Raw genomic sequence first — 20473 nt, forward strand, 5'->3', positions numbered from 1 at the left:
ATCGTATTGAATAACTTACTGAAGATATGACCTAAGAATATAGGAGGGAAACAAACTATATTAAGAACTAAATAAAGATATTTTTAATAAAATAATGAAATAAAATACAATATAAAAACGGTTTAAAGCACATACGCATACGGTAGCTTACATGCATTATGTATTCTAGTAATAAATAAGTATATAATTGTAAAAAAATATTGTAGATGCTGAAATCTCATAGATATCAAGTAAATATTATAAAAACAAATAATACATTTTCCTACCGGAAAAAAAACCAAGAGAAACCACTAGCCTACAGACATTCTAATGCTTTCCATTAAAACCATTACAAAATTCCCCGTTTGTCCCTGCTGAAAAAACCCTGCTGAAAAAAACAATAGAAACCCATCAGACACCATTACAGAAATTCGAATGGTTTCCATTAAAATACCATTAACCATTAGCTTTATCCATTAAAACCATTACAAAATTGCTTTTTGTAGTGTGTTTTGGGCATTATTCCAATAGGATTTAGTAGAATCCATCACATACCAGTAAGAACCATTACAGTTTCCATTAAAACCAGTACAAATCCCTTTAAAACCATTATAACCATAACTTTTTAAATGGTTTCTATTGTTTTTTTTCAGCAGGGAATAGAACCCCAACAGAAACCATTACAGAAATTCTAATGGTTTACAATAAAATACCATTATGAACCATTAGCTTTTTCCATTAAAACCATTACAAAATGCCTTTTTGTAGTGTGTTTTGGGCATTATTCCAGTAGGATTTAACATCCCACCAATAGAATCCATCACATACCAGTAGAACCATTACAGTTTCCATTTAAACCAATACAAATCCCTTTAAAACCAATAAAACCATTATAACTTCTTTAATGGTTTCTATTGATTTTTTCAGCAGGGAATTATAGTTTCCATTAAAACCAATGCAATTCTCATTATAACCAGCAGGGATATTAATGGGAAAGTATGAGGATCCCATAATTTGTCCGAATATGTGTGCGCGCGCGCGCTTGAGTGCGTGCGTACGTGTGTGAAAGTAAGATTATATCACGTAACAGCCAATAATGGTATCATTTCATACAGTGGGAGAAATCGAAAGGTTTTTTTAAGAATTCATTTCTTCAAGGTTAGATTGGCCCTCCCCTGCTTATCAATGGCACAACTAGGCGCCCGAGCAGACGCAAATAACTTATTGGCTGTTTAACTCAGGTCACCATGGCCTCAGAAAAACATAACAGATATTTTGTTGCATGCTTTTGACATAACATAAAAATCCATCCATCTATTTTGTGACATAATATGATGTTTGTTGCTTTGAAGTGTAAGCACTCATGCCTTGTGTGTGCCGCGTGTGTGTGCGTGCGCGCTCTCTGTCTCCATTGGTTAAGGGAGAAGCGCATTCATTGTAATTTCTCGTAGATGTAGTAGTCAACCCTCTGCTCTCCACCCGTCTCCAAACACGTTTACCGTCCAACATCCCGAGGTCTCCAGCGCGCGCTCTCCATACTGAGACAAGTGGAGAGAGAAGATTTGAGAGTTTAAAGAACGTGCCACTGTCCAACGACGACGATGTGGAGATCTCTTCTGCTGCTCATTTCTCCTCTGATGCCTTTCTGCGGCGGGGTTTGTTTCGTGTGTCCGGAGATCTGCCGCTGTTCTCAGAAGAGCATCAGCTGCAACAGTGCCACAGAGAGCATGAAGACCAAGACTCACAGCAGACTGTAAGTACTGATAAAGATAAACACGTGCATCTTACTGTATATATCAGCTATATCGGATTCAACAATGTGTTGTACAGTGGCCAAACGCGCTCTGCGTAATTACGCACAATTCTAGCTGATGTGATAACACTATTATAGTATAGAGTGTATGTTATGGGAAATATGTTGCCGTAGTGCTTTTAGTAACTTAGGTTGCGAGACAAAAGTCCAACAGCATAGTGTCAACATAAGTGTTCTCCAGGAGTGGTTTTGTGTGTTGCATTTGAGAGTCGAACTCGTATAGAGTTCATATATAACAAAACAGACTTCACAGGGACTTCACTTTTACATAAGTGTCATGTTGGGGCAAATTATTTGATTTTCATATGACTCTTTCTATTCGTTTGCATGTCATATTTCCAAATATTGGGACTTGTATATCGTGACAACATGAGTCTGTGTTTCTTAAGCAATAGTGGCTTTAGAAGCCGAGAAGGATTCACAGACATAATAATGTTAAAAACAGCCTCGGTCTCTATAGCTATGTGAAACAACACGCATCCGCACAATTATAGCTCATTAGAGATGAAGTACAGTACATTACGTTCATTAGTATTAGTACTCGCCTATTTAATTACACTGATAATCCAACCCTGTAAAGTGTGATTCACAGGCCAATGAGAAATTCTGATCTGAAATATACTGTATCCACATGAAGTCCACAGTGTGTCTTTATAAAAATCATTTGATTAGCTATTGATTTCAGATAACCTACAAAAACTCTTTTTTTTGGTTTTATGTTTTTAAAGTATCTTCTTCTGTGTTCTGCAGGAGGAAGATAGTCATACAGGTTTGACATGAGAGTGAGTGGTTTATTTCTACACCGTTACGCTGATTATTTATGAACTGTATGAAATTTGTTGCCAATGATTCACAATGAAATCCCATCTCCTGAATATCATGTCCGTGAACACTTAAATCACACACCCAAATCTCACGAGTTGTCAAGTCAGCTCAGTCCTTCGTGAGACTGTTTCCTAGTACAATGTGATCGAAATGAAAACGGACAGTTCTGGTCTTTGATGGTGAATGCTCAATTTTGGTGAATGTTTTCTTTTTTCGCAGTGAAGCAAAGCTAAGCGTGTGAGGTGTGTGATATACAGTGGAAAGTTATGTCCCCTTCTCTTGTAGGACAGACAGAATTCATTCATAAATACTGTATTGTGTATCTGTGTAGTTCTGCATGTTTGTCTCTTCCTCGAGGAACAATACAACAAAATCCCAAAAGCAATCTAAAAGAGATAACAGATTTGCTTATCTGCGACTGTGTTTCATAAATAATCACACTCCAAGCCTAAACACATGTCATCGTTTAACGTGTTCGGATGTATATAAACGTTGTCCACAAATGTATAAATATTGTCAAATGAACTCTTCATCACTGTTGATGTTTGTCTGTTTAACCCAGTGCTCTTTTCACGGCGGCATAACCGTTTCGCTTTTTATATTTATATAATTTTGATTCTGTTTGTTAAGAGAGAAACAGTATAGTTTCCTTTATTATTCATGGTGTGGCTTGTGCAGTGATTCAGAACATTGAAACTCAGTCACAGTTGGAATGTGACTAACACTTAATGTGCGTGACCAAGGTTAATCAATTCACCAAATTTCGATCTTAAAAAAACACAATTTATTAGTTCCAGTGGAAAAAAACAACAACATTAGGGAACGTTTTCTTATCACAGTATACAGAGTATATAGTTTTATCACCACAAGCTGGTAGTTTTCTTTGAATCGGCACTAAAGCTCTCAGTCCTGCCGAGGAACAGTCATGATGTTTCTCATTATAGTCCTGCTTACGCGTGACACCTCTGCCGTTTCTAAAAAAGCAGTAGAGGAGTTGTTGACATGTGACGAGCTTGTGAAAAGTATCCGTAATAGACAGGTCAAGCAGTTTTTGCTGAAAATGAACGTCTGACTGACTCTTGATTCAGCCACACCGCCCGCTGTGTTGAGCGTTAAGAGCGCCGGTGTTTCGTGTCCTTGAGCTCCTAAAATCATCTCCTTCCTCTGTTACTCGTGAAACCTTGAATCCTGATAAGAGTTCAGTGCAATCAAGGTCATCAGATAAATGAGCAACGTCCTTAAAATATGAAAACCCATTCTGAATGTAATCACTAACGCCTTCCTCTTTGTGTTTTAATGTCTCGTAAGTTGATTTTCATTTTGGGGGTGCGTGATGATTGCAAATACAAGTGTTAATGTTCCTGACGCTCATTAAGCGGAGATTTGTAGCATTTTAAATTTCATTGGTTCAATTTCAGTAAGCATGCATACTGGAAAAAATGTATAGCTTGAATGCACTTGTCAGTTGGGTCGGTTTTGATAAAAGCATCAGCCATATGCATAAATGTAAGTATAGTTACTTTTAAAGTGGCCTTCAAGTGTGCAAGTAGTATACTTCTTTTAAACTATAAATAAGAAAGCATACTTCCAGCCTGCTTCTCAGAAATAAAATGACACCCAAGCATGCTTAAAGCCCAACTGCAATGCCTTGGAACGCGCAGCATTCGAGCTGACACTACGGGACTGCTACACTATAAGGTTTCTTGTCATCCTTCATCTTGTTGTAGCAGCACGCACACTACACAACACAATGCTGTGATTGGCTGGATTAGTTCCACAGTGTCACACACAACGAGATCACTTGGCGATAATATCAAACAGGTTTGAAAATATTGTAGCGTCTGGGATAGGTCGAGACAGGTCCAGATTGCACACCTGCTTATACTTAACGAGCTTCTGCGACCGAAGCGAGCACCGATTTGGTTGCGATCCGGAGGTTTTGTCGCAGACCTTAGAAATCTGTCCACGACAGAAAAATCCAACCAAAAATCACGTAGTGTTAGCTTGCCATTACTCATCAAGGCTGCGATGTCCGATCTCTTCCATATAGCCTTAACATACAACATTCTGTGTAGACTTGAAACGGGTGAGATACGTTTTGTTTTCTCAGCAGATTTGCGCGTATGATCGGCGCATACGATCAGCTTTGTGGTATCGTGTCTCTGAACCAGAGGACACTCACGTGCAACCGCACGCGGGACACTAATGCAAAATTAGTCCCCGTGAACCAGAAGTTGCGATCGTTTTACTTCCGTATTCTGACGCATTTCCGAGTGAAAAGGAATTTCAAAGTAGAATATTAGTGGACGTGGCTTGCGTTTTTTACAGCAAATTGATTGGATGTAAAAAACAGCTGTTGCATTTTGAAATGAAACTAGCAGCAGACTGACAGTTGAAGGGGAGGAGTTAACGGATGCTCCGCCCAAGCCATCAAATTTACATCATTTGAAATGGATCATCATTTCTGGGCGGGAGTGCATTTTCAGATTCTAACTGAAGATTATGAGGGCGCATGAATTTTAAAAAGAAAATGACCCACATTGATAAACTATTTACTATAAACGCTGCAAAATTTCATGAAAAAATAAGAATTGTCATTTTTAATTTCACTGCGACTTTAATGGTAACACTGTCTGGATCATCCCCTATCTCCCATTTAGTGCATTATGCGTCATTCCCCATGTAGGACATAATAAATGTGCGAACAAGTGGCTGATATGAGGCGCCACTTCTGTAGCTGTCATAGTGAAGGGGGCGGGACTCTTCAGGTTCTAAAGCGGATTTGATTGGACGAGGACTTTGACGAGAGGCTGAAGTTTAGTGTGATGTCATGGATTTTCTAGATTTTTTTGAGCGCACGTGCCAGACTGTCAGTTTTGAACGCTTATATCTTCTAAATGGGAATAAACTTTCATTTTGATTTCACTGGGCCTTTAAACTTTAAGCATGATGCTAAGTTCACTTGAAGAACTCTTCTAAAAACTACTAGACTAATAGTTTACTGTGAGTATACAGTACTTCTAAGTGTACTTTCATAAACTAAAATATTGCACTAGTTAACTTTCATTTAACCTATAAGTTTACTTGTTATATATAGTTGCATACTTTTATAAACAAAAAAGTGGGCCAGTTTAGTGCAAAGTAGTACTGAAATACATGTAGTACACTTACAAGCATACTGCTAGTAGTTCATTGACATTAGCATACATAAAGTATACTTAAAAATCTACTTGAAATTAGGGTTAAACTGTATTTGGACACACCGGTATGTGAAGTGTGCGTTTGTTTATTTTTAGTTTAAATATCCAAACATGTTTTAGGGTCACTGTATGCGTGTTTGTTCAGAAGACCCCTTTATATAATGCGCGTGAGCTCAGTACAACGGAGGGCTGCAATTTTGACAGCCTCTTCTCCAACGTGCTAACAAGAGTCTATTCTCACATCATCAGAGCTGCAACGCCAGAGATGAATCAAACAGCGCTTCACAATTACATACCCTGAGAGCATGGTGACCCTCTCTCCAAATCAAATGGAGTGACAATTAACTGAGTGCAAAGGTTTCTAACTGTTAGATGAAGCAGGGCTGAGACTCCTGAGACATAATGTGATGTAATTACTGCGTCCTAAAAATACATTTACATTTAGTCATTTAGCAGACGCTTTTATCCAAAATGACTACAGATGAGGGAAACAATGGAAGCAATTGGAACAACATAAGGACAACAAAAAGCATAAGTGCAATAAAAGAAAACTGGTCTCATATAGCCTCCCACAGTATACAGAGCTAAGTTTTTTTTTTTGAAAGAGTAGAAAAGAGATAGAAGTCAGAACTGATCAGTCAGGTGTTGACGGAAGAGGTGTGTTTTCAGACGGTTCTTAAAGATGGCTAAAGAATCTGCTGATCTTGTAGCAGCGGGCAGATCATTCCACAAATGTGGAACCGATCCCGAGAAGGTACGTGAGAGAGATTTTTTACCTTTTTGGGATGGCACCACAAGACATCGTTCGTTTGCAGAGCGTAGGGATCTGGCGGGTATATAAGTCTGCATTAGCGAGTGAAGATAAGAGGGTGCCAAATCAGCGGTGGTCTAGTAGGCCAGGAGCAGAGTCTTGAATTTGATTCGGACGACTATAGGGAGCCAATGTAACTTAGTGAAGAGAGGAGTGACGTGCGCTCTCTTCAGTTCATTGAAGACCACTCTTGTCGCTGCATTCTGGATCATCTGTAGAGGTTTGGTTGTGCAAGCTGGAAGTCCAGCCTATAGCGCATTGCAGTAGTCCAGTCTGGACAGAACAAGAGCCTGGACTAGGACTTGCGTAGCATGCTTGCATAGGAAAGGTCTAATTTTCCTAATATTGTAGAGGATGAATCTACAGGACCGGGTGGTGCTGGCAACCTGATCAGTGAAGTTAAGACGATCGTCGATCACCACTCCCAAGTTTCTGGCCGTTCTGGAAGATGTGATAGTTGATGAGCCCAGTTGAATGGAGAAGTTGTCATGAATCTTTGTGTCGGCCGGGATTACAAGCAGTTCTGTTTTAGCAAGGTTCAGCTGCAGGTGATGGTCGTTCATCCAGAGCGAGATGTTGGCTAGGCATGCTGAAATGCGTGCAGAAACAGTCGGATCGTCAGGCTGAAATGACAGGTGGAGTTGTGTGTCATTCGCATAGCAGTGATAGGAAAAGCCATGTTTCCGAATGACAGAGCCTAGGGATGTCATGTATATAGAAAATAGCAACGGCCCAAGCACTGAGCCCTGAGGCACCCCTGTGTCCAGATGTTGGGACTCAGAGACCTCTCCTCTCCAGGATACTCTAAATGACCTACCTGTGAGGTAAGACCTGAACTATTGTAGCACCACTCCAGAGACACCCATAGCCTTGTGGGTCGACAGGAGTATGTGGTGGTTAACGGTGTCAAAGGCAGCAGACAGATCCAGTAGGATAAGTACAGATGAGTTAGAGGGTTAGAGGGATGAGTCAAGAGTTTTAGCAATGAATTGGAGGAGTGATACCGGTCTGTAGTTCTCTAACAGTGCAGGATTAAGAGTGGGTTTCTTCAGTAGTGGGGTAATACGGGCCTCTTTGAAGACTGTGGGAAATGTACCAGTGGTGAGAGACGAGTTGATAATGTGGGTCAGAGTTGGAACAACCGATGGAGAGATGGCCTGGAGGAGATGAGTGGGGATGGGATCTAGCGGGCAGGTAGTTGGGTGGTTAGAAGACATGACCTTGGAGACATCATCTTGAGATCGGAAAGAGAAAGAGGGGAACGGAGAACATCAGATAACCAGGGGGCAGAAGGGGATGCACGAGATGGCCTAGATGTTAGAGGGCATAGGTTGTCTTCAGGAGGTTAGTGTGGAGCAAAGAGTGTCGGTGGCACTGTTAGTATCCAAGAGAGAGAGGTGTTCAGAGGGAGGGAGCGTAGCGGAGACCGAACAGGATAAGCGGCAGGGAGAGAGTGATCGTAGGTTGCACCGGAATGTGACCAGTGGGGAAGCACGGGTAGTGTCTGGAGAAGTTAGGTCGAGATCAAGAGTGATCAAGATATGATTGTCGTTTAAAAAATTCAAGGTGGTTTATTTTCAGTCACAATGTCTTTAAACTCTCAATGATTTCTGATACACATCAATGAGATTAAATGGAGAGCAAATGGAATTTTTAAGTCTCATCTGCGTCTCAGATATTTCTCCTTAGAAAAAGAGTCAGAAATCTCACAAATGTCTCAGAAGAGATGTCAACAATGTCTGAGCTCAGATTTGTCAAGTCTGCAATCAAAAGTCAATATTATTGAAGATCTCAATATGAACTCAAACATTGCTCATCAAATGTACCCAAATCCAGATTATTTGACCTTTGATTCAGTTTACACCTCCATACTCTTCATGGATTTAAACAATCGTCTTGTTTGTTTTATTTTCTCCTCAACAATTTTAGGAGAAGCATCTGAGACTGATGGTTAAATGAAACATTCTCCTCTGTGATTCTGGTGAAAAGTTTGTACTGTTTTAAGACTACACTTGATTATAGACATCTTCAAAAGTCCCATATGGCTTTCATGAATAGCAGTGGAATGGAGGTCATTGTCTGGCTGGATGAGCTTTTATCTCTTCTGTCTCCGGGTGGTTATGATTTGTTGACGTAAACCTCCTTGACGCTTATCAGACATTTAAGCCACACACTTTGTGCAGAACAAAACCTCACTAACCAAATATCTACTTACTTTCTGTATAATCCTTTTAAATTGTTGGCTATGTATTGTAAAAATCTGTGATGTCCCTGTAGAGAGAACATTGCGCTAGCAACGCCAAGGTCAAGGGTTCAAGCGTCCATCAAATACTTGCATCCGATAAAAGTGTCTGGCAAACACATAAATGTAAATGATGTTATCTCGATTCGATTTATTGCGTGTATTTCTCAGTTGTTTGATGTGGCTGTAAATTTTCTTTCTTTCAAACGTCCTCTGTCTGACTTCTGCAGTAATAGAGTGTGTGTGGTTTGATCGTGAAAGACCTCACATGTGCAGCTTATTAAAAAGAGGTTTGACATCGTGGTTTTGATCGAACATGTTTTACATGAGATTTTGCGAAAATATCTGTGTCGAAAGCATTCGTTTCTTCACCAAAAGAAACCAAAAACAGCATACAACTGCTGCAGAAGTGAGTTTTGCACAGTTGACATACATTGAATTCATTCTGTGCATCTTCTCATTTCAGAGTTCTGAACTACATCTCACTGACAACCATCAGCAGTCGCAGCTTCGACGGCCTGAAAGGAGTCAAACGAATGTGAGTAGTTATTGTTTTGTGAAAAACGTCCACAGCTAAGCTTTTTTTTTGCATGATGGGAAACGTCATCCCTCTCCACATCACGTGGTCGCTGGAGAAAATCTTTTGATGTCGACTCCCTTTTCAAAAATGCGCCGAGCACAAAGAGCTTCCCGTGCCAAATTTTCCATGAATCCTCTTTGAAAAGTGCCAGGACATGTGAGTTAGGACGAACAGTCTGAACGCTCGCACAGAATAGATTATTCTTTTGCATAAATAGCTCGCTTTTAAAGAAGCAGTATATTGTCAATGACAGTTTTAATATCACACTTAGAAGAATGCACTGCACTTAGGGGTGAATCTTTTTCTCTCGAGCTGAATTTCGGTTGTCAGCATCTTTTTTTCCTCAAAATATGACAATAAATATATTGGCTAATATATGCTTTTGATATATGTTGACTATATATGTTCGAAGGTCCATATTGAGAGTCACCTTTTTAAATCCTTTTTTATGATATGACCACATCATAAACAAACTAACAAAAAGATCCAATAAGACAATGAATATGATGCAGTTTGAGGATGGATACAGACAAGCGGATGATGTTCGAATATTTCGGTATTTACGAGCACTAAATTTGTGTGTGCAATCCATTTGAACATAAATGTAAAATATGTCTCGTGAAGACATCATTATTTGAGGTAAAAAACAAACTTTGGGATGAATTTTTACTAGGTGTTTTGCATGATCCCTCATAATGTTCTGCCTTCAGGAGGTTTTAAGGGAGTGCATCCTCCACAATCTACTGCAATCTAACATTCAGGTTTTTTTGTTCCAGTGAAATCTCCCAGAGCACCTCGGTGGAATCCATAGAGACAGAAGCCTTCAACAACCTTCTGAATGTCTCTGAAATGTAAGAACCCACTCGAGGATAAAACAAACAATTCAGGGATCATAGGTTTGATTTCCATGCGTGTGATGAACAGATGCTTGCCCCACAGACTCTTTTCACAGTAACGTACCATTTGTTTGCAATTTCTCATACAAGAATTTGTGTCACAGCTCAATCCAGAACACACGGAGCCTGGTTCACATCCATCAGATGGCGTTCAATCACCTGCCCAAGCTAAGATATCTGTGAGCAACCTATTTTCTCATTCTACCTATTCTGCTATTTTTCTACAAAATCACAAATCTGAAACTGTTCCTCTAGACAATTTTACTATTCATATTTTAATATTATTATATTATTTTTGTCACGTTATGTTGCTTGCCTAGTCTTGTTCTGTGCTCCTCTTGTTTATGTCACTTCCTCTTCCTGTTGTAGTTCTGTGTCCGTGACGTAGTTCTTGTCTACACCTGTGTCTTCTCCTCAATGCGGCTCAGTCATTTCCGGTAACAGTGTTAAGTAGGGATGTAATGATTCACCGTGAGCCGGCTGAAAATCGGTTATAATGAGTGACGATTCAAATCGGTTGAGGTGCGAACTGAATCGCAATACATTTTTTGAACAGCAGGGGCCGCTATTTTCACTGCAAATCTAAACGTGGACTTTCTGATATTTCTTAAATGCAAAAAAATCCAAGAAAAGCTCATACAGTATTAGTTTGTTTATATTAAAGAGACTTTTTCTATTATTAATTTGTTATAAAATTGCAGTTTAGTTTTGTTATTTTAAATAAAACATTATTTTATTATACAAAGAAACGTGAAGCATTTAAGAAATAATGCAAGGGAAGTTGTTCATTTCTAATTTGTTTCAACTCATTTTGTAAAAATAAATCGTGAGTAAATCGTGAATAAATCGCATCGTGAGACTCGCATCGCATCGTGAGCTGAGTGAATCGTTACATCCCTAGTGTTAAGCGTATCTACATGCGGAGATCATGGTAGATTATTTCTAGTTTTACGGCGGTCACTTAATTAAAAACAAAAAATCCTGTTTGTGATGTTAGCATGCTTTAATGTGGGTCTTTATGACAGATCTTTACTTAGCAGAAGTTCACCTCCTAATATGTTTTATAAACGTAAACTCATCTGCTGAATAATAAAGCCGTTGTATGCACTCCATCGCTTTCCTAAACGCTGTTTCCTAACGGTTTAGTCTCATTCATAGAGTATATTTCATACATTTTAACGACAATAAAATGACACCATTCAATGATGTGGATTTTCAATTAATTAGACATTCATTCACATTGCAAAGTATTTAAAAATATGAGTATTTTAAAAATAGCAACGTTCAGATAGAGCAGATTTAATGCCAAATAAATACATTAACTGCGCAAAATTGATATGTACTGTACGTATAAGTCGTATATTTAAGCGTTTAGGTTTCACAGGGAGCAACAGCCCATAGTTAATAAATATAACCGGAACCTAGTGAGCCGTACGATTTCAAGTCGGAAGTACATCACGAGGCTACGTGCAAGTAGTCCATTAGTATATAGACGGTTTTCACATCCCCTTGTCAAGGATTTTTGGTCTGACCTGACAAAATTCCTTATTTAAAATTTGGGATTTTACTTTAATTTAGCAATGTGTGATGTATTATGTTATATCTCCCATTGTAATCATAATTTGGAATATTTAGGGAAGGTTTTATTGGCCCAAAATTTTATTTACAAATGCAAATGTTCTTTAATAATTCCCAAAGTAAATATTTTTATGTGATTTTAAATACTTTATTTATTTATTTATTTATTGTTCATTTTGATGTCATCCGATGTTCATTATACTTAAATGGTTTAAGCAAATTTTGTTCTAATAAAAAAAGGGGGGGGGGGTGAGTATATAGACGGTTTCAAAGTGACAACATAAACAATCGTTGCTGCGCATGCGCTCGTTCGGGGACTGCCCTTAACTTCCGGTACACATTTGCAAACAATAGAGTCCTGTAGATTATTTCTGATAACAAGCAAAAGAACATAAAATTTACTTGGTTAAACTTTCTCTCCAATATTTTGAATTTAGACTGCGATACCAAGCTCAACCGCTAGATGTCAGTGTACCATACAGACCAAACTGCAGGACCCATTCAACAATTAGACAACAAAATGTATTTAATAAAATGAACATAAAACAAAATTCAACAAATCTTTTATTTAATACCGTTATTATACAATAAAATAATAAAACAAAATATTAAAATATATACTAATATTACAAACTAAATAAAATATAAATAGTTATGAACCTTTTTCTCAACACTGTGATGATGACCCATTCAACGGTCATCAGCATCGTAAATCCTTTTTCTAAAAATATATATATGTACGTACGTTTATAACACTATACTTTCTATTATATTACCTTTGCATCAAATTACAAAAAACTAGTTAACGCTAATGCAAGGGTGTTTCTTATACAGTGTCTATGAAAGTCACAGTAAATTTGACATCATTCTCTCTTTTGACTGCCGTTATCAGACTCTCCCTATCTCTAATTTTTATTTTGTTAAAAGTATTGAAAACACTATCGTTGAGTTTTTCTTTTGCTATTCGAGCAAATGAGAATGCAAACAATACATTTGTGTTAGTCTCCCATTCACCGCTGTGGAAGTTTACCCAACTATGACAACTTCCGCTGCTGAGAAACCCGGAAACGTGAAAAAGGTCCATAGGGAGCTGCACAGATGACGTATTTTTGTATGCAAAACCCGGTAGCGAGTTAGCATTTTAAGACTTCCGGTTCCATCGCCCCAAAGTCTGGGTTTTTTTAATCGTAGTATTTACACTGAGTACAAATAGCCCGCCTTGTTGGCAGAGACTATTTATACTAGCTCCGCTAAGAGCATGGTGCTAACAACGCCAAGGTCGTGGGTTGGATCCCAGGGATTGCACATACTAAGAAACAAATGTATAGGATAATGCAATGTAAGTCGCTTTGGATAAAAGCGTCTGCCAAATGCGTAAATGTAAATTTCAAATAGTGACTTGAGTGGCTTAAAGTGTAAAGTCTGGATAGTGCGGCATGGGAGACCGGGGTTCTAATCCTGCTGAAAACCTTCTTTAACCTTTTTTATTACTTTACAGATCATAAAGGCATTTGTTTTCAATAAAATTGATTTAAGACTTAAAATTCATTTTTATTCATAAACTTTAGGTTTAGGGTAAGGTTAGGGGTAGGTATAGGGCTTTAATATCTCAATAAATTGCCATCATTTTAATATTTTTTATAAATATAATGGTTACTGTCTGCTATTATTACATAATGTTTAATGCACAACAATACTGAGGTGCAAATAGTAACGTTATCTGCCACTATTTATAAGTAAAAAGCATCTAACTACTATTTCTACTTAATCCAAAGAAAATAGGCCCTACAGCTATTTTTGGTTAGTGCAAATAGCATATCGCTAAGAAATGCTGCTATTTTCACTTAGTGTAAACAGAACTTACTACTATTTACACTTAGTGCAAATAGCCGCTACATTTTTTAAAGGGTAAATCGCCCGAAATAAGGTCTGTGGTTATCAAAACCCCTAAATTTTTCATATTTTATTCTGACATAAAACACACCTGATATAACCCGCTTGTGATTTTTTAAAGCCTTGTCGTGTCTTAAAAACGGCGGTTGCTAACAAGTTGCTAAAAGCGACTACTTCCTTTGGCGCGCATATAAAGCTCACAAATAATGCATCATGGGCACAAATCTCTTTAAACGTAGATGCGGATTCATTCACCGAGTAAGTACTCACCAGGGAACACATTTTTAATAAAGTTTGAAAGAGTTGTCGGAGGCTTGGTGCGATATCGAGCGACCTTAAGTGTAGTCTGTTTAAAGCATCGTGTTAGCTTTTTACTTCTGCCGATTGTATTTCAAAGGTAACAAATGTTTTGTTCATTTGTAAAGATTATCTTGATAGACAAGACGTGTAAACATCATAAACCTTTGTTAATCACAGAGCTTATTTTTTGCGATCTTACAAAAGTCTATGGGGAAAATGCTTTCGGTCGAGGGAACCAGCGCGGTGCTTACTTCCGGGTTAGCCTACAAAAATACGTCATCTCTGAGCCTCTCTATTAGACACTAGCCAAAGACCGGAAGTTAACCGCAGTCCCGGCGAGTGCGTCCGATAAAATGGTGTATATTCCTGTGTGTCTTTTCAGTCTTTGTTGGTTGTTTTTCATCTCGGTTGTTTGTGGGGTCTGGTTTTCCCTGTGATCTTTGATTCCTCTCTTGTGGATTTAATAAATGTATGGGCTCGCACTTGGGTCATGCCTCTCTTTTAGCAGTAATAAATGTTACATGAAAATTTTTTTTAGTTGGAGTACAGAGAAATGTGGATAGCATGCAGTGCACCTAAAAAAAGGTTTTATGACTTGGATGGGAAATGTTTGAATTAATGTTAATAGTGAATTAGATGCAATAATTTATTTGGTACAGTTTTCCTGTCCAAAAATCCTTAACAGAATTTCCTCTGGCCACTATTTGGAGGTTATCAAGTATGAAATCATCTTCTGACCAAAGCCAGAGACACTTCAAAGTCCTATTAGTATACTGTACATTTTTTGGGGCGGAATATAAAACCGTTCAAAAGAATGCAGCCTCTTTTTTTGTGGGTTATGTTTAAGTCTCGGGCTCCAGACTCAAGTTAGATTGCTTTTCAATTTCACAGGAGCATTTCCAACACGGGCATCACTGTTTTTCCTGATCTGACCTCCATCTCCTCCCTGGAGTCCCATTTCATACTGTGAGTTTACCCTGCGGCTGCTATTTCATTGATCTGGTTGAAAGATGTGAGTGAGATTGAATGACAGAAAAATAATAGTATATTTGAGCATGTGCTGTTTTTAGGTGCTAGATTATAGGTTGTTATGAAGTAGACATAAACACACTTTCATAGACATGTACGTTAGAATGCCGGCTGTGGAGTGTATATTTGTAAGAGATGGAGATACACAGACAAAGTAATTGTCGAGTTGTGTGTTTTGTGTAAGAGGAAAATGTTTGACTGTTTAAAATACTAAAGTGATTTTGTCCTTTACAGGGATATTTGTGATAATCTCCACCTTCGTTCAATCCCAGCAAACGCTTTCATCGGAATGACAAGTGAATACACAACAATGTATGTACAGAGTCTCATAAATCAGATGTTATGAATCAGAGTTGTAACCTCTGCTAGCATTGAGGAACACACGTGTACCCCCAAATATTCAGATTACTACCAATATTGTTTTGCAACCCCGTCTCAAGGCAGTTCATGGCATTGGCACGACATTTGGAATCTACTTATTCGTGTTTATGGACACGAATTTCCACCTTTCAGCGCGATTTTTAATACACAGACTGCGTGTGTATGTTCATTTATATTTTTAAAACATGATATCAAAAAAGTCGTACATATTTTAGGAGGTGGCTTACCAACACCTTAACTTACCCCAAACCCTTAAATCACAGCTGCAAAGGGTAATTTAGCTGAAAACGTGAGTTATACGAGGTGGCAAAGCAACGATAAATGGCTCCCCTAACCCCGCCCCTAAACCTGACGTCAAATCATAACAAAACGTACGAATGAGCCACCTTGTAAAATAGGTATGAATTCCCATCAGATTGCGTAGATATACTGTATATTTATACATATGAAAGATACCGCGTATTAAAATGCGTTAGATTGAAAGTCGTGCTGACTGACACGAAAAAAGGGGCAAATTCGTGTCCATGAACAAGAATGAATAGATTACAGTGACAATGTCATAAGACTGTGTTGTGTTTTGAAAGGACATAAGGATGGAATATGTTCAGCCCTCTCTCCTCTATTCTATGAGGTTACACCTCTGTTATGGTCATTGTTTCTTAATGATAAAGCTGTCAATCAAAATGTTTTGATTTGTCTACATAAATAAAGACGTAAAGACCTTCAATCTCTGTATCTGTATGGAAACAAGATTGTCCAGTCTGTAATCACAAACAGTTTGTCTTTGGTTTACATACTTGTGTGTGTTATCGGTGCTGTGTTAGGTCAACGTTTTTAACCCAAACAATTCTGTATATATTTTAGTTTAATGCAAAGTGATAACCAGCTCATGAACTTTTCCTTTTACAGGAATCTCTTTAACAATGGATTCAGAGAAATTGAGAGCCATGCCTTCAACGGAACCAGCATAGATAAGCTGTAAATATTAGTGATACTATTTTAAATAATGCAACCATTTCACAAATAATCACAACAAAAATGTTTGTTTCACAGGGTATTAAAAAACAACAAAGATCTACGTGTCATCCACGAGGACGCTTTCAAAAGATCTTTTGGTCCTACTGTACTGTAAGTAGTGTTTTACCAACTATTTCTACAGAATATTAAGCAGTACACGCTGACTCTCTGTTGTCCATCAGTGACGTGTCATCCACGCCATTGGAGACGCTGCCCTCTCATGGTCTAGAAGACGTGCTGATGCTGGTGGCCCGTTTAGCGTTCGCCCTAAAGAGATTGCCTCTGCTGAAGGGGTTAAAGAGCTTGAGAGAAGCGCACCTGACGTATCCCAGCCACTGTTGCGCGCTGCTCAGCTGGGACTCCAACAGGTGACACTACATGTCAATTCATATAACACTTCATCAAGTCTTCTTCCGCATCCGTTTGAATAGGAACACCTCGGCAATTCTCCCCGAGCGGACGTCATGGAAAGCTTTAATGTAATGAGACCATCAGCGGGGTTCCAGTAACGACACTTGACGTTTATGTTTGATTGCTGAAGTCAAAGCAGAGGAACATCAGTATAAGTGGCTTCATGCTTTTTTTGAAACACTCTCTTTGAACCATGACATTTGTGTGTCTCTCGCTCTCATCCGCTTACAGGGAGGGGTCCGTTATTGCTGGAACGAGAAATGGATCTTCAAACTGTGGTGACCACAATCCGTCAGCTAGGTAAGAGCTTTCAAGGTTTTTAAAAACCAATTTGGGATCGATTTGAAAACGCTGCAACTTCCTGAAGTTGAATTGAGATCTATTTTCCACCTAAAATTATAAGTGACAAGTTTATTTTTTTATATAAATTAATTAAAATACTTCAACTTATCAAAATAGGTGTTTCATTTCGTTTAAATTAGTTGTAAGATAAAATAACGCACCCCTGCCGAAATTATTTGATTATTCTTGAAAATTAAAAACAGCAGAAAGAATGAAAGAAGTGGAATTATTATATTTAAAATCATATTATTATCACCATTTGTATTCATTTTGCAATTTTTCATTTCATTGAGTCTAATAATTAATACATTCATAAATGTAATCCAATATATTTTGCAGGTGATATAATGAATACTTTTACAATGAAAAAACTTCAGTTACCGGTAGTGAAAAATCTTTTCAGAATTGGGAATATGACCTCAAATTTCACATAAACGTTTATTTATTATGTCTGTTCAACTCGATGATTGAAATAGATCCTGTTATGTCAGTATCTTGATAAAAATCTGAGACGAATGCATTGAACGTTTTGTGGTTTTGTTCAGCAAAGGTCAAATTCGTGATCGTTCTTACTGTCAATCTCCAGATCTGTACAGCACGACCAGTTTAAATTCCAAGCTCAAATAAAAAAAGAAAGCTCATTCTGAATTTGATTTGACCCCGCTCTCTGCATTAGAGTCATCAGAGAGATCCTCACCACTTCACACGTCTCTGTTGATTTTCAGGAGCTCGTCTGACACCGTGTCGGGTGGCTTCGTCATGGCGGACGATCCGCTTCCATCTGACGTGGCTGGATCCGTATCGGCTGAGGAAACTTTTGGAAGTGTGGACTTTCATTACCCAGAGCTAGACTTGTGTCAGCGCAGACCGCCCCTCCAGTGTAGCCCTGAGGCGGACGCCTTCAACCCCTGCGAGGACATCGCTGGTTTCGGGTTCTTGAGGGTGGCCATTTGGTTCATCAATGTCTTGGCCATTGCGGGCAACCTGACCGTGTTGCTCGTGATGTTTACGAGTCGCTGCAAGCTGACCGTCCCGAGGTTCCTCATGTGCCACCTGGCCTTCGCTGACCTCTGCATCGGCGTGTATCTCCTCATGATCGCCGCCGTGGACCTCAGCACCCGCGGGCACTACAGTCAGCACGCCATCGAGTGGCAAACGGGAGTGGGGTGTGGCATCGCCGGGTTCCTGTCGGTGTTCGGTGGCGAGCTGTCCGTCTACACGCTGTCCTCCATTACCGTGGAGCGCTGGCACACCATAACTCACGCTCTGAGGCTGGAGAGACGCTTGGGCCTGAGTCACGCTTCGGTTATCATGGTGGTCGGATGGCTGCTCTGTCTCGGCATGGCGCTGCTCCCCCTGATGGGTGTAAGCAACTACAATAAAGTCAGCATGTGTTTGCCGATGGACATCGAGACTCCTTTATCCCAGGCGTATGTCATACTCCTGCTTCTCTTCAATGTGGGAGCTTTCCTGGTGATTTGCAGCTGCTACGTGTGCATTTACTCCGCCGTGCGCAACCCGGAGTTCCCGGGTCGTGCCGCCGACGCCAAGATCGCCAAACGCATGGCCGTGCTCATCTTCACTGACTTTCTGTGCATGGCGCCCATCTCGTTTTTCGCCATCTCCGCCGCCTTCAAGGTCCCTCTCATCACCGTGACCAACTCCAAGATCCTCCTGGTGCTCTTCTACCCCATCAACTCCTGCGCCAACCCATTCCTCTATGCCATTTTCACCCGGGCGTTCAGGAAAGACGCCTGTATTCTCCTGAGTTCCATGGGCTGCTGTGAGAGCAAAGCTAACTTGTACCGGATGAAGGCGTACTGCTCGGAGAACATTAACAGAAGCAAAAGCAGTTCTGGATCCAACACCAAAGCCCCTCGAGCTGTCGTGTGGATGTCCACGTTCCCTCATGTGGCACCGCGATCCCAGCTGCAATGAGTCTAGAACAAACGCTACACAAACATTTCTTGTGACCATCGCGAGGTCATGAGCTTAGACTCTTAATTTATCGTTGTATTATATTTTTATGGGGCATTTTAAGAGCCAAGTTTTTCTGGCTCTTCCCTTGAGACTGTGAAAGAGCAAGATGATGGTTTCAGAGGACAATGTGCCTCATTTTCTCTCATATCTCACAAGGCATTGACTTGTAATTCAGAAGATGAGCAGGTGTTTTCAGAGAGAATCGGGGTATCAGGGTATTGAAGATGCACAAAATGGCTTTTGTTAATGGGTAAAATGCATCATAGATGCTGTAGATGATGTCTACATTATGTCACAGTTTTACAAGGTCTTACATTGTTGCACATAATACCTGGAAAAGTGAGAAGCATCATTCTGGTTTTAAATCAATTTTTGGTCAAGCTAAAATGTGCTTTTTACAAGCTATAACGTGCATTTTGGTCTAAAATAATTTATTGTAGCTGAATACTGTGTAAATAACATTCCATGTTGAACCGAATTCCATTTGTTGATTGCAATTTAATTGTGAAAATAATGGTCATTTAAGGATTGTTGTTTTTGAATGTTTGTTGTTTGCGAGGCAACTTTTGTAAATCTAAAAGGGATAACTTATTAAAGTTTTGTAACTTTAATTATCACTGATGTTTACAGAAATGGTTCCGGTCTGTTTTATAGTATAAAAGTGCGCCACACTGTGGTCAGTTTTCGGTATGTGCACCGTCAGCTCCAGGTCAACATCTTTTTTTATTCCTCATTCATGAATCGTGTACAGTTACTTGAAGTCTAATAAAAGATCAGAGCAAATCGAATCGCAGCCCGATTACTTTAAAAATGGATGAATCAAAGTAAAACAAACTTTTTTGCGTCTTTTTTTATATCAGTAGCTTCCTTCACACAAAATTGTTGAGAAAACAACAAGACCAGAAAAAAGCCACGATCCTTTTCATTTCAAGGCTGAAATAGGAATGAAACTTATTTTATATATTTTAATTTGTTTTAAAGAATTACAAATACAATCAGCAGGTATTTTGAATAGGCTAGATAAATAAGTAAATAAATAAAATTTTCAGACATAATTTTGTTTTTAGATAATTGCCGCCCATCTGTCTTTAAAAACAATCCCGCATTTACACTTATTTATAACATATTTATTTACTAAATTTAAATCAAGACTTATTGTGATAAGACAAAAAACGATTAAGTTATATATAAATATT

The 20473-nt window shown here is 39.0% G+C and overlaps 1 protein-coding gene across 1 annotated transcript; it reads left to right on the forward strand.

Moving 5' to 3' along the window:
* The first annotated feature begins 1485 nt into the window (after window positions 1–1485).
* Window positions 1486–19974, forward strand: lhcgr (luteinizing hormone/choriogonadotropin receptor). Its single transcript, XM_057342974.1, has 11 exons — window positions 1486–1732; window positions 9337–9408; window positions 10227–10301; window positions 10451–10525; window positions 15009–15083; window positions 15381–15458; window positions 16437–16505; window positions 16581–16655; window positions 16727–16912; window positions 17187–17255; window positions 18023–19974. Exons 1-11 carry the CDS (start codon window positions 1581–1583, stop codon window positions 19233–19235), a joined length of 2139 nt encoding a protein of 712 aa, XP_057198957.1. The 5' UTR covers window positions 1486–1580; the 3' UTR covers window positions 19236–19974.
* The last annotated feature ends 499 nt before the right edge of the window (window positions 19975–20473 follow it).

Source organism: Triplophysa rosa, linkage group LG9, assembly GCF_024868665.1.
Source record: "Triplophysa rosa linkage group LG9, Trosa_1v2, whole genome shotgun sequence".
Classification (NCBI taxonomy): Eukaryota; Metazoa; Chordata; class Actinopteri; order Cypriniformes; family Nemacheilidae; genus Triplophysa; species Triplophysa rosa.